Consider the following 14,124-nt stretch of genomic DNA (forward strand, 5'->3'; position numbering starts at 1 on the left):
CATAGTGGATCTAACATAATAGTGAGAGTCCAGTCCATAGTGGATCTAACATAATAGTGAGAGTCCAGTCCATAGTGGATCCAACATAATAGTGAGAGTCCAGTCCATAGTGGATCTAACATAATAGTGTGAGAGTCCAGTCCATAGTGGATCTAACATAATAGTGAGAGTCCAGTCCATAGTGGATCTAACATAATAGTGAGAGTCCAGTCCATAGTGGATCTAACATAATAGTGTGAGAGTCCAGTCCATAGTGGATCTAACATAATAGTAAGAGTCCAGTCCATAGTGGATCTAACATAATAGTACCGGTAAGAGTCCAGTCCATAGTGGATCTAACATAATAGTGAGAGTCCAGTCCATAGTGGATCCAACATAATAGTAAGAGTCCAGTCCATAGTGGATCTAACATAATAGTGAGAGTCCAGTCCATAGTGGATCTAACATAATAGTGAGAGTCCAGTCCATAGTGGATCCAACATAATAGTGAGAGTCCAGTCCATAGTGGATCTAACATAATAGTGTGAGAGTCCAGTCCATAGTGGATCTAACATAATAGTGAGAGTCCAGTCCATAGTGGATCTAACATAATAGTGAGAGTCCAGTCCATAGTGGATCTAACATAATAGTGTGAGAGTCCAGTCCATAGTGGATCTAACATAATAGTAAGAGTCCAGTCCATAGTGGATCTAACATAATAGTGTGAGAGTCCAGTCCATAGTGGATCTAACATAATAGTGAGAGTCCAGTCCATAGTGGATCCAACATAATAGTAAGAGTCCAGTCCATAGTGGATCTAACATAATAGTGAGAGTCCAGTCCATAGTGGATCTAACATAATAGTAAGAGTCCAGTCCATAGTGGATCCAACATAATAGTAAGAGTCCAGTCCATAGTGGATCTAACATAATAGTGTGAGAGTCCAGTCCATAGTGGATCTAACATAATAGTGAGAGTCCAGTCCATAGTGGATCTAACATAATAGTGTGAGAGTCCAGTCCATAGTGGATCTAACATAATAGTGAGAGTCCAGTCCATAGTGGATCTAACATAATAGTGAGAGTCCAGTCCATAGTGGATCTAACATAATAGTGAGAGTCCAGTCCATAGTGGATCTAACATAATAGTGAGAGTCCAGTCCATAGTGGATCTAACATAATAGTGAGAGTCCAGTCCATAGTGGATCTAACATAATAGTGAGAGTCCAGTCCATAGTGGATCTAACATAATAGTGAGAGTCCAGTCCATAGTGGATCTAACATAATAGTGAGAGTCCAGTCCATAGTGGATCTAACATAATAGTGAGAGTCCAGTCCATAGTGGATCTAACATAATAGTGAGAGTCCAGTCCATAGTGGATCTAACATAATAGTGAGAGTCCAGTCCATAGTGGATCTAACATAATAGTAAGAGTCCAGTCCATAGTGGATCCAACATAATAGTGAGAGTCCAGTCCATAGTGGATCCAACATAATAGTAAGAGTCCAGTCCATAGTGGATCTAATATAATAGTAAGAGTCCAGTCCATAGTGGATCTAACATAATAGTGAGAGTCCAGTCCATAGTGGATCCAACATAATAGTAAGAGTCCAGTCCATAGTGGATCCAACATAATAGTGAGAGTCCAGTCCATAGTGGATCTAACATAATAGTGAGAGTCCAGTCCATAGTGGATCTAACATAATAGTAAGAGTCCAGTCCATAGTGGATCCAACATAATAGTGAGAGTCCAGTCCATAGTGGATCCAACATAATAGTAAGAGTCCAGTCCATAGTGGATCTAATATAATAGTAAGAGTCCAGTCCATAGTGGATCTAACATAATAGTAAGAGTCCAGTCCATAGTGGGGCCGGCAGGATACCATCCCGAGCGGAGACGGGTCAGCAGCGCAGAGATGTTCCCAGCTGATGCACAGGCGAGCGGTCCACCCCGGGTCCCGACTCTGGACAGCCAGCACTTTATCCATGGCCACCGGACCTGTGCCCCCCCCCCCCCACAAGGAATAGGGGAGCAGAGGAGAAAAGAAAAGAAACGGCAGATCAACTGGTCTAAAAGGGGGGTCTATTTAAAAGCTAGAGTATACAAATGAGTTTTAAGATGGGACTTAAATGCTTCTACTGAGGTAGCATCTCTAATTGTTACCGGGAGGGCATTCCATAGTACTGGAGCCCCAATAGAAAACGCTCTATAGCCCGCAGACTTTTTTTGGGCTCTGGGAATCACTAATAAGCCGGAGTTCTTTGAAGGCAGATTTCTTGCCGGGACATATGGTACAATGCAATCGACAAGATAGGACGGAGCTCGACCGTGTAGTATTTTATACGTAAGTAGTAAAACCTTAAAGTCACATCTTAAGTGCACAGGAAGCCAGTGCAGGTGAGCCAGTATAGGTATATATATATGTATATATGTATATAAAGGTATATACAGTATAGGCGTAATATGATCAAACTTTCTTGTTCTTGTCAAAAGTCTAGCAGCCGCATTTTGTACCAACTGTAATTTTTTAATGCTAGACATAGGGAGACCCGAAATTAATACGTTACAATAGTCGAGACGAGACGTAATGAACGCATGAATAATGATCTCAGCGTCGCTAGTGGATAAAATAGAACGAATTTTAGCGATATTACGGAGATGAAAGAAGGCCGTTTTAGTAACACTCTTAATGTGTGACTCAAACGAGAGAGTTGGGTCGAAGATAATACCCAGATTCTTTACTAGTGTGAGACAGCCAGCACTTCATCCATGGCCACTGGACCTGTGCCCCCCCCCCCCCCCCTCCACAAGGGATAGGGGGGAGCAGAGGAGAAAAAGTCACATCTTAAGTGCACAGGAAGCCAGTGCAGGTGAGCCAGTATAGGCGTAATATGATCAAACTTTCTTGTTCTTGTCAAAAGTCTAGCAAGTCTAAGTAACGTTATCATGGACGCCCCTGCTTATTTCAACCTAACAGCGTGGCTTCATAGTAAAAAAGTGTGGGTACTAGACTGGCCTGCCTGTAGTCCAGACATTGAAAATGTGTGAAGGCTAAAATATGAGAAGGGAGACTGTTGAACAACTTAAGCTGTACATCAAGCAAGAATGGGAAATAATTCCACTTCAAAAATGTGTCTCCTCAGTTCCCAAACCTTTACTGAGTGTTGTTAAAAGGAAAGGCCATGTAACACACTAGTAAAAATGCCTTTTTAGCAATGTGTTGCTGCCATTCAATTCTAACTTCATGATTATTTGCAAAAAATAACAAAGTTGTTGTGTTCGAAGGTGAAATATCTTGTCTTTGCAGTCTATTCAATTGAATATAAGTTGAAAAGGATTTGTTGTATTCTCTTTTTATTTACCATTTACACAACCTGACAACTTCACTGCTTTTGTGTTTTGTAGAATTGGCAACAGCGGGTGATGCATGTGCATGTACGAGCTCTTTGGGTCTATCTCTACCATAACTGCTGACTTTGTGTTGGAAAAACCTCAAAAGTTGTGCAAATTTCAAACGGCTCGTTTGGAGGAAGAACGAAGGAAGGCGAGATTGTTTTAGAAATATCTCAGCTATGCCTCCAGTTTGATTTCAACTTTTTGGGACTTATGCAGATGCCAAACACACTAAACATGTACCAATAGGTAAGAAAAGTTGGTTTTTGCGTAACAAGTCCCGTTTAAGACAAGGGAGAGAATGCGGTGCAGCTACTTAAGTGAGAATAGACTTGTGTTTTCTATGTATTGATCATCCTCATCTCTCTGTCTGTCCCTGTCATTCACAAGCAGTTCCTTCTCGTCCCGCCCCAGCGATCGCAGGACCTCGGTCTTGTCCCGCTCAGAGGAGGACAACAGGATTGGCAGAAAGAACAGGAAAGAGTGGAGCGTGAGCAAGTCTCAGGTCCTGCTGGAGAGACCGTCGGATGGAGATGAGGTGAGCATGTTAAATATTCATCAACCAATCGCAGCCTCATATTAGCTTTTTTTTTTATGCAGCCGTGAATTGGGACTAGCTCCGTTTGCCTTTTTCACTCTTTGTTGCACACAAGATACTACAAATAATAACAGAAGAAATGAACAAATTAAAAAGATGGTTTGACAAAAACAGAATCGTTGAATCTCAGTAAAACTAAAATAATGCTATTTGGTAACAGTAGAAGAGAAAGTCAAACACAAATACAAATAGACAGAATAGAAATTGAAAGAGTAAATGAAACCAAATTTCTAGGTATAATGATTGATGATAAATTGAACTGGAAATCTCACGTAAAAAATATACAACATAAAGTAGCAAGAAACACGTCAATAATGAATAAAGCAAAACATGTTCTAGACAAAAAAATCACTTCATATTCTCTACTGGTCATTAGTGTTACCATATCTGAGTTACTGTGTAGAAATATGGGGAAATAATTACAAAAGTACACTTCATTCATTAACGGTGTTACAAAAAAGATCAGTTATAATAATACATAATGTTGGATATAGAGAACACACAAATCCTTTATTTATTGAATCAAAGATTCTGAAATTCTACGACATAGTGAATTTGCAAACAGCTAAAATGATACACAAAGCAAACTATAACCTGCTAGCCAAGAATATACAACAATTCTTCTCAAAAAAAGAGGAGAAATATAATCTTAGGGAGAAATGTAATTTAAAACATTTGTATGCACGTACAACACTTAAGACCTTCAGTATATCAGTATGTGGAATTAAATGATGGAATGGATTAAGCAAAGCAATCCAACAATGTACTAATATGATCCACTTCAAGAAACTCTTCAAACTTAAAGTGTTTACAAAGTACAAAGAAGAAGAACCATGATAAACATTCTGGATTTATTTAACTCATCCATTCTTTCATTCTTTCACTCACAAAATAATCTTACTTATCTCAACATATGAAATGTAACTTACTTCACCAATTATTATTTATTTACTTATTTTATTGTGATTACTTATGGAGTATATTGTGAATAAATTGAGAACAGGAAGTGAACAAAAGTTTTAGCAACTGTTATGTAAAAGAAAAGGGGTAGGATTAAATAAGCTCTGCTTCTTCCTACTCCTTTTCCAACATGTTGAAAAGAGAAACTGGAGATTGTGATGTCCATCCATCCATCCATCCATCTTCTTCCGCTTATCCGAGGTCGGGTCGCGGGGGCAGAAGCCTAAGCAGGGAAGCCCAGACTTCCCTCTCCCCAGCCACTTCGTCCAGCTCCTCCCGGGGGACCCCGAGGCGTTCCCAGGCCAGCCGGGAGAGATAGTCTTCCCAACGTGTCCTGGGTCTTCCCCGCGGCCTCCTACCGGTCGGACGTGCCCTAAACACCTCCCTAGGGAGGCGTTCGGGTGGCATCCTGACCAGATGCCCGAACCACCTCATTTGGCTCCTCTCGATGTGGAGGAGCAGCGGCTTTACTTTGAGCTCCTCCCGGATGGCAGAGCTTCTCACCCTATCTCTAAGGGAGAGACCCGCCACCCGGCGGAGGAAACTCATTTCGGCCGCTTGTACCCGTGATCTTGTCCTTTCGGTCATAACCCAAAGCTCATGACCATAGGTGAGGATGGGAACGTAGATCGACCGGTAAATTGAGAGCTTTGCCTTCCGGCTCAGCTCCTTCTTCACCACAACGGATCGATACAGCGTCCGCATTACTGAAGACGCCGCACCGATCCGCCTGTCGATCTCACGATCCACTCTTCCCCCACTCGTGAACAAGACTCCGAGGTACTTGAACTCCTCCACTTGGGGCAAGATCTCCTCCCCAACCCGGAGATGGCACTCCACCCTTTTCCAGGCGAGAACCATGGACTCGAACTTGGAGGTGCTGATTCTCATCCCAGTCGCTTCACACTCAGCTGCGAACCGATCCAGTGAGAGCTGAAGATCCTGGCCAGATGAAGCCATCAGGACCACATCATCTGCAAAAAGCAGAGACCTAATCCTGCAGCCACCAAACCAGATCCCCTCAACGCCTTGACTGCGCCTAGAAATTCTGTCCATAAAAGTTATGAACAGAATCGGTGACAAAGGGCAGCCTTGGCGGAGTCCAACCCTCACTGGAAACGTGTCCGACTTACTACCGGCAATGCGGACCAAGCTCTGACACTGATCATACAGGGAGCGGACTGCCACAATCAGACAGTCCGATACCCCATACTCTCTGAGCACTCCCCACAGGACTTCCCGAGGGACACGGTCGAATGCCTTCTCCAAGTCCACAAAACACATGTAGACTGGTTGGGCAAACTCCCATGCACCCTCAAGGACCCTGCCGAGAGTATAGAGCTGGTCCACAGTTCCACGACCAGGACGAAAACCACACTGTTCCTCCTGAATCCGAGGTTCGACTATCCGGCGTAGCCTCTTCTCCAGTACACCTGAATAGACCTTACCGGGAAGGCTGAGGAGTGTGATCCCACGATAGTTAGAACACACCCTCCGGTTCCCCTTCTTAAAGAGAGGAACCACCACCCCGGTCTGCCAATCCAGAGGTACCGCCCCCGATGTCCACGCGATGCTGCAGAGTCTTGTCAACCAAGACAGCCCCACAGCATCCAGAGCCTTAAGGAACTCCGGCGGATCTCATCTACCCCCGGGGCCTTGCCACCGAGGAGCTTTTTAACTACCTCAGCAACCTCAGCCCCAGAAATAGGAGAGCCCACCACAGACTCCCCAGGCACTGCTTCCTCATAGGAAAACGTGTTGGTGGGATTGAGGAGGTCTTCGAAGTATTCCCTCCACCGATCCACAACATCCGCAGTCGAGGTCAGCAGAACACCATCCTCACCATACACGGTGTTGATAGTGCACTGCTTCCCCTTCCTGAGGCGGCTGATGGTGGACCAGAATTGCTTCGAAGCCGTCCGGAAGTCGTTTTCCATGGCCTCACCGAACTCCTCCCATGTCCGAGTTTTTGCCTCCGCGACCGCTGAAGCCGCACACCGCTTGGCCTGTCGGTACCTGTCCGCTGCCTCAGGAGTCCTATGAGCCAAAAGAACCCGATAGGACTCCTTCTTCAGCTTGACGGCATCCCTCACCGCCGGTGTCCACCAACGGGTTCTAGGATTACCGCCACGACAAGCACCAACTACCTTGCGGCCACAGCTCCAATCAACCGCCTCGACAATAGAGGCGCGGAACATGGTCCATTCGGACTCAATGTCCAGCACCTCCCTCGTGACATGTTCAAAGTTCTTCCGGAGGTGGGAATTGAAACTCTCTCTGACAGGAGACTCTGCCAGACGTTCCCAGCAAACCCTCACAATGCGTTTGGGCCTGCCAGGTCTGTCCGGCATCCTCCCCCACCATCGCAGCCAACTCACCACCAGGTGGTGATCGGTAGAAAGCTCCGCCCCTCTCTTCACCCGAGTGTCCAAAACATGAGGCCGCAAATCCGATGACACAACTACAAAGTCGATCATGGAACTGCGGCCTAGGGTGTCCTGGTGCCAAGTGCACATATGGACACCCTTATGTTTGAACATGGTGTTTGTTATTGACAATCTGTGACGAGCACAAAAGTCCAATAACAAAACACCACTCGGATTCAGATCCGGGCAGCCATTCTTCCCAATCACGCCTCTCCAGGTTTCACTGTCGCTGCCAACATGAGCATTGAAGATTGTGAAGTATCATGTTGTATACTTGCATGTTCCAAATAAACTCAAACTCAACTCAACTCAACTCACTTTCATTTCAGACCCCTGCTGAGAAGCAGCAAAGACCCAAGAGTTTACAATTAGGAGACAGACGGCTCACGCTCTCCTTATTCCAGGGTGTGTCCTCCCAGCTCAGCCTGTCCAACCCCCTCAGTCCTCTACCTGCGTCTCCTCACACTCCACGCAGCTCAAGTATGGAACACAGAAGAGCACTCTGCACAACATGTCTTCATTCCCCGCACTCTGACCACGCCGCGTATATCACCCTCGTGGAAGCACATTCTGCTGTCAAGCTCACATTAGAGCTCACACCTTCACAGATGCACGCCGTCTGGAAGGATTTGATTTCTTCTCTTATGTGGTAGGTTTTTCATCACTTCTCAGTGACAACGATGCCAACGCCACGGACGCCCCAGGGACGCCGCCACCTATGCCGCCAAAGAAGCATCCGCATGAGATTGACAACGCCGGCTTCCCTTCAGAGGTGCATCTGCTCAGATAAAATGCCATGCCACCCGCTAATGCATATTTAATGGCATATAAACACTCAAATATGCAGAAATATAACAGCAGTTTCTCCTTCTCCTTGCAGTTCACTCCTCCGCTGCCAATGAAAGTTGATAGCAAGCCGCCGCCGCCGCCTCCAAAGACACGCAAGTCCATGTTCCCCTCGTACGAGCACAGCCCCCAGTAGGGCCGCACACACCATTAAGTTGTACAACTTTATTTGTCAGACGCCACAGGTAACAAGAGATGCAGGATCATCTGAGTCACATTTTCTTTTCCTGACATTTTTATATTCCTCAAGGCAACAATTTTCTTAGCACAAAAAAAAAGAAGCTTGACGCTGCTTAACAGCATTCCATATTTTATATTGATGAAGCTAAAGTGTGTTCTTTACAATGATCAAAAGCAGGGACTACATTGTTAGTTATGGTGTGGGTGTTGTCATACAATCCTTTTATAGTTCAGAGACACTGGATGGCATTTTTGAATGTGATGCACATGTTTTCTTCTTTGTTTGTGATGTAGATGCTGTAACTGCTTTGCCTCCAAGTAGCATCATGTTGATGTGCATTGGAGGGAAGCTATTTGCTCAAAGGAATAGATTGACATTTCTATCAAAAGTTTCAACCACAGACAAACTACAACTCGAGAGGAAATACTGAATGTAATATTTCTTAAGATGTCATCTTTGAAACTCAACTCATTGAACATTAAGTTATTGTTTTGCACAGTTTGACATAGAAATGGTCTTTTATCAATGCCTTGTCGAGTATGGGACAAAGCATTTGTGTCTTTCCAGTTAGGGACTGATTTACTAAAGGTTTGCTCGTACTAAAACACGTGCAAATGTAATAGCACACCCAAAGTGGATCTACTAAACGTTTGCAAAGTGGATTGCGTGTGTTACGTCAGCAGAATAGCGCGTGCAATCCATTCTGCGTCTCTGTTTACATTAATATTCAAAATACAGGTAAAAGCCAGTAAATTAGAATATTTTGAAAAACTTGATTTATTTCAGTAATTGCATTCAAAAGGTGTAACTTGTACATTATATTTATTCATTGCACACAGACTGATGCATTCAAATGTTTATTTCATTTAATTTTGATGATTTGAAGTGGCAACAAATGAAAATCCAAAATTCCGTGCGTCACAAAATTAGAATATTACTTAAGGCTAATACAAAAAAGGGATTTTTAGAAATGTTGGCCAACTGAAAAGTATGAAAATGAAAAATATGAGCATGTACAATACTCAATACTTGGTTGGAGCTCCTTTTGCCTCAATTACTGCGTTAATGCGGCGTGGCATGGAGTCGGTGAGTTTCTGGCACTGCTCAGGTGTTATGAGAGCCCAGGTTGCTCTGATAGTGGCCTTCAACTCTTCTGCGTTTTTGGGTCTGGCATTCTGCATCTTCCTTTTCACAATACCCCACAGATTTTCTATGGGGCTAAGGTCAGGGGAGTTGGCGGGCCAATTTAGAACAGAAATACCATGGTCCGTAAACCAGGCACGGGTAGATTTTGCGCTGTGTGCAGGCGCCAAGTCCTGTTGGAACTTGAAATCTCCATCTCCATAGAGCAGGTCAGCAGCAGGAAGCATGAAGTGCTCTAAAACTTGCTGGTAGACGGCTGCGTTGACCCTGGATCTCAGGAAACAGAGTGGACCGACACCAGCAGATGACATGGCACCCCAAACCATCACCCAACCATGCAAATTTTGCATTTCCTTTGGAAATCGAGGTCCCAGAGTCTGGAGGAAGACAGGAGAGGCACAGGATCCACGTTGCCTGAAGTCTAGTGTAAAGTTTCCACCATCAGTGATGGTTTGGGGTGCCATGTCATCTGCTGGTGTCGGTCCACTCTGTTTCCTGAGATCCAGGGTCAACGCAGCCGTCTACCAGCAAGTTTTAGAGCACTTCATGCTTCCTGCTGCTGACCTGCTCTATGGAGATGGAGATTTCAAGTTCCAACAGGACTTGGCGCCTGCACACAGCGCAAAATCTACCCGTGCCTGGTTTACGGACCATGGTATTTCTGTTCTAAATTGGCCCGCCAACTCCCCTGACCTTAGCCCCATAGAAAATCTGTGGGGTATTGTGAAAAGGAAGATGCAGAATGCCAGACCCAAAAACGCAGAAGAGTTGAAGGCCACTATCAGAGCAACCTGGGCTCTCATAACACCTGAGCAGTGCCAGAAACTCATCGACTCCATGCCACGCCGCATTAACGCAGTAATTGAGGCAAAAGGAGCTCCAACCAAGTATTGAGTATTGTACATGCTCATATTTTTCATTTTCATACTTTTCAGTTGGCCAACATTTCTAAAAATCCCTTTTTTGTATTAGCCTTAAGTAATATTCTAATTTTGTGACACACGGAATTTTGGATTTTCATTTGTTGCCACTTCAAATCATCAAAATTAAATGAAATAAACATTTGAATGCATCAGTCTGTGTGCAATGAATAAATATAATGTACAAGTTACACCTTTTGAATGCAATTACTGAAATAAATCAAGTTTTTCAAAATATTCTAATTTACTGGCTTTTACCTGTATATGCTGATCATCAAAATACTGGGAGGATAAAATATATATCATACAATGTGATTTATCAACACTCATCACTTTTGGGGGCACTATTTAGCATTTGATTGAAAAAGGAGGTGGAAAGAGACATAGTTCCACACAGACCATGAACAGAGAATCCTGTGTCCTACCTGTACAATTCAACAACATTCTTTCATGATTTCATAGCTGCTAGATGACTTAAGAGGCTGATAAAAACAAATTCAATTGATGCGTTTTGGTGTCATTTCATATTTTTGGAATAACGTTTATTTGGTGTCAATGTCGATGCACTGGAGGACTGCTTCTAAACGTGGTAGATGTCTCCTGCTTGTTTAAAAACAGGCAGGGGCATGATAACATGTAATGAGTGGTGATGCCCCGTATCGCACACACACACAATCCTCATTGAAATAAGGCGCCACCTTTCAATTGCAGACGCAGTGTTAGTAGAAGAAAGGCAACACGCACACGCTGTTTTAGAGATTGCACATGCTGTTTAGCGTGAGCTATTTGGATCTTAGTAACTCAGGCCCGTACTGTCATATTCATCATTTTAAACGGGTGTGCCCAAAGTCGGGCCAGAGGGCAAAATTTGGCCCATGGAGTCAGTTGGGTCCACCGTAGTGGCTTCCCAAATGTGATAAATATTCATATTGACTAGGAGTGTTAAATTAAGGGCCTCATGCAGTAAGTTGAATGATGCGCACGGTTTGTTACTACCGTATTTTTCGGAGTATAAGTCGCACCGGCCGAAAATGCATAATAAAGAAGGAAAAAAAACATATATAAGTCGCACTGGAGTATAAGTCGCGTTTTTTGGGGAAATGTATTTGATAAAAGCCAACAGCAAGAATAGACATTTGAAAGGCAATTTAAAATAAATGAAGAATAGTGAACAACAGGCTGAATAAGTGTACGTTATATGAGGCATAAATAACCAACTGGTATGTTAACGTAACATATTATGGTAAGAGTCATTCAAATAACTATAACATATAGAACATGCTATACAATCTGTCACTCCTAATCGCTAAATCCCATGAAATCTTATACGTCTAGTCTCTTACGTGAATGAGATCAATAATATTATAATGTGTTCATCATTTCACACATAAGTCGCTCCTGAGTATAAGTCGCACCCCCGGCCAAACTATGAAAAAAAACTGCCACTTATAGTCCGAAAAATACGGTAGCTACTTTCTTAATATTCTTCTGCCTTGGATACTTTGTATATTTAAATATTATGTAACTATAATTATTTCATTGATTTTTGTATCCAATTTTTCTTCACTTTTTTTCTGAAACCACAATGATAGGTTAAGGGGGGCTCGGGGCGACCCGGGACCCCCGACCAATCACAACAAAGTAAGCGCAGTCAGGCAAGAGTAGAAGAATGCAGAGTTTTTATTCAACTTACCAAAGTGTGATTTAATAACAATGTAAAAGACCCCTGAATTGAACTCCTTTATTGTTTTCTTCCCTTTTATGCAAGTGTCTTGCAAATCAAACCCAACCTGCTGTGAATATGCCAAACACGTTTGCAATCTACTCTAAAAGTGACTAACTGTGGATATAAATATCAAACTATTCCTTTGAAGAAAGCTAAACACTGTATGGTACACGCATGGATGCATTTTATATTTCCTCTTTTTAATTATTGTCATTATTAACTTCATTCGTAAAAAGATAAATTATTGCTGATCCTTGAATTTCAATATTTGTGTTTTGCACATGACCAGATGGTTCATTTTCATTTCATTTTCATTGCCAAAACAATGCAGTGCGACCTCGGCACACAGCGTCAAACGGATTTCTATTAAGCTGTCAATATTTTTGTTGTATTTTTAGTTTTTCAATAGTTTTACAAGGGATTTACATTTTCTGCTGTGCACACGGATCAATAAATGTTTGAACAAACATTTCCTCTGACGCTTTTCATAACCGAGCTTGTTGCAACCTTTTTGATGATGACGTAACCATGCCAACCAGATACTTCTCTAGTTTGACCTATTGAAAGCCGATGCATGTCAAACATTGGACTTGTATCTTGCACATGCAATTAGTGCAGGTGATGCTTGCAAACAGCTGGGAGTTTATGGAATGTTTTAGCTGTTCCTTTCCTTGCTAGCGTAGTTTGCTAATGTCCTCTTCCTTCCTGTCAGACAGAGTGACATGATATCACTCTTCCCTGAAGCTCCTATGAGCAATCTTACAGTATTTGGGGCCATGCTGCAGTTGTTTGGTCACCACGGAGACCACCTCTATATTTTCACATTAGCAATTTGATGCCGTGGGCGATCTTAGTATATCAATCCAAGCCCAAGGCGGAATGTATGGTGAAGTGTGGAGTGGCTGTCTAGAAGGTCACTTGGGTGAGGAAATCTGCCTGCCAATGAAGCAACCTTATTGGCTCAGTTGGTGGGAAATGTTGTGTACAAATATTTAGCATGTCAATCTTGGAACAAATCAGTGAAAATAATAATAATTTTCTCCTGTAGCCAAGAATGGTAAAATAACATCCAAACAGCGGACATTTATCTATGAAAATATGGAAAAGCTGATCAATCAATCAAAGTTTACTTACCGTATTTTCCGCACTATTAGCCGCACCTAAAAACCACAAATTTACTCAAAAGCTGACAGTGCGGCTTATAACCCGGTGCGCTTTATATATGGATTAATATTAAGATTCATTTTCATAAAGTTTCGGTCTCGCAACTACGGTAAACAGCCGCCATCTTTTTTCCCCGTAGAAGAGGAAGTGCTTCTTCTTCTACGCAAGCAACCGCCAAGGTAAGCACCCGCCCCCATTGAACAGGAAGCGCTTCTTCTTCTACTGTAAGCAACCACCCGCCCGCGTAGAAGAAGAAGAAGCGCGCGGATATTACGTTTCATTTCCTTTGTGTGTTTACATCTGTAAAGACCACAAAATGGCTCCTACTAAGCGACAGGTTTCGGTTCATGAAAAGACGCAATCTCTCCATCCGCACACGGATTACTATTTCACAGCAACTGCCTAAAGACTTTCAAGAAAAGCTGGCTACTTTCCGTGCATATTGTAAAAACAAGATAGCTGAAAAAAAGATGCGGCCAGAGAACATTATCAACATGGACGAGGTTCCACTGACTTTTGATATTCCTGTGAACCGCACTGTGGATACAACGGGAGCACGTACGGTGAATATTCGCACCACAGGGAATGAGAAGTCATCCTTCACTGTGGTTCTAGCTTGCCATGCTAATGGCCAGAAACTTCCACCCATGGTGATATTCAAAAGGAAGACCTTGCCAAAAGAGACCTTTCCAGCCGGCGTCATCATAAAAGCTAACTCGAAGGGATGGATGAAGAAAAGATGAGCGAGTGGTTAAGGTAAGTTTAAGTTTACGCGAAGAGGCCGGGT

The 14,124-nt window shown here is 43.2% G+C and overlaps 1 protein-coding gene across 1 annotated transcript in view; it reads left to right on the forward strand.

The window, feature by feature from the left end:
- Positions 1-9,111, forward strand: part of dock5 (dedicator of cytokinesis 5) — a 125,799-nt gene extending 116,688 nt beyond the window's left edge. The window contains exons 48-51 of the mRNA XM_061985842.2: positions 3,767-3,911; positions 7,687-7,837; positions 8,011-8,129; positions 8,238-9,111. Coding sequence (XP_061841826.1) covers positions 3,767-3,911; positions 7,687-7,837; positions 8,011-8,129; positions 8,238-8,339 — 517 coding nt within the window. The 3' untranslated portion in view covers positions 8,340-9,111. The remainder of the gene's footprint in view (positions 1-3,766; positions 3,912-7,686; positions 7,838-8,010; positions 8,130-8,237) is intronic.
- Positions 9,112-14,124: the final 5,013 nt, after the last annotated feature.

The sequence above is a fragment of the Nerophis lumbriciformis genome, linkage group LG12 (genome assembly GCF_033978685.3).
Source record: "Nerophis lumbriciformis linkage group LG12, RoL_Nlum_v2.1, whole genome shotgun sequence".
Classification (NCBI taxonomy): Eukaryota; Metazoa; Chordata; class Actinopteri; order Syngnathiformes; family Syngnathidae; genus Nerophis; species Nerophis lumbriciformis.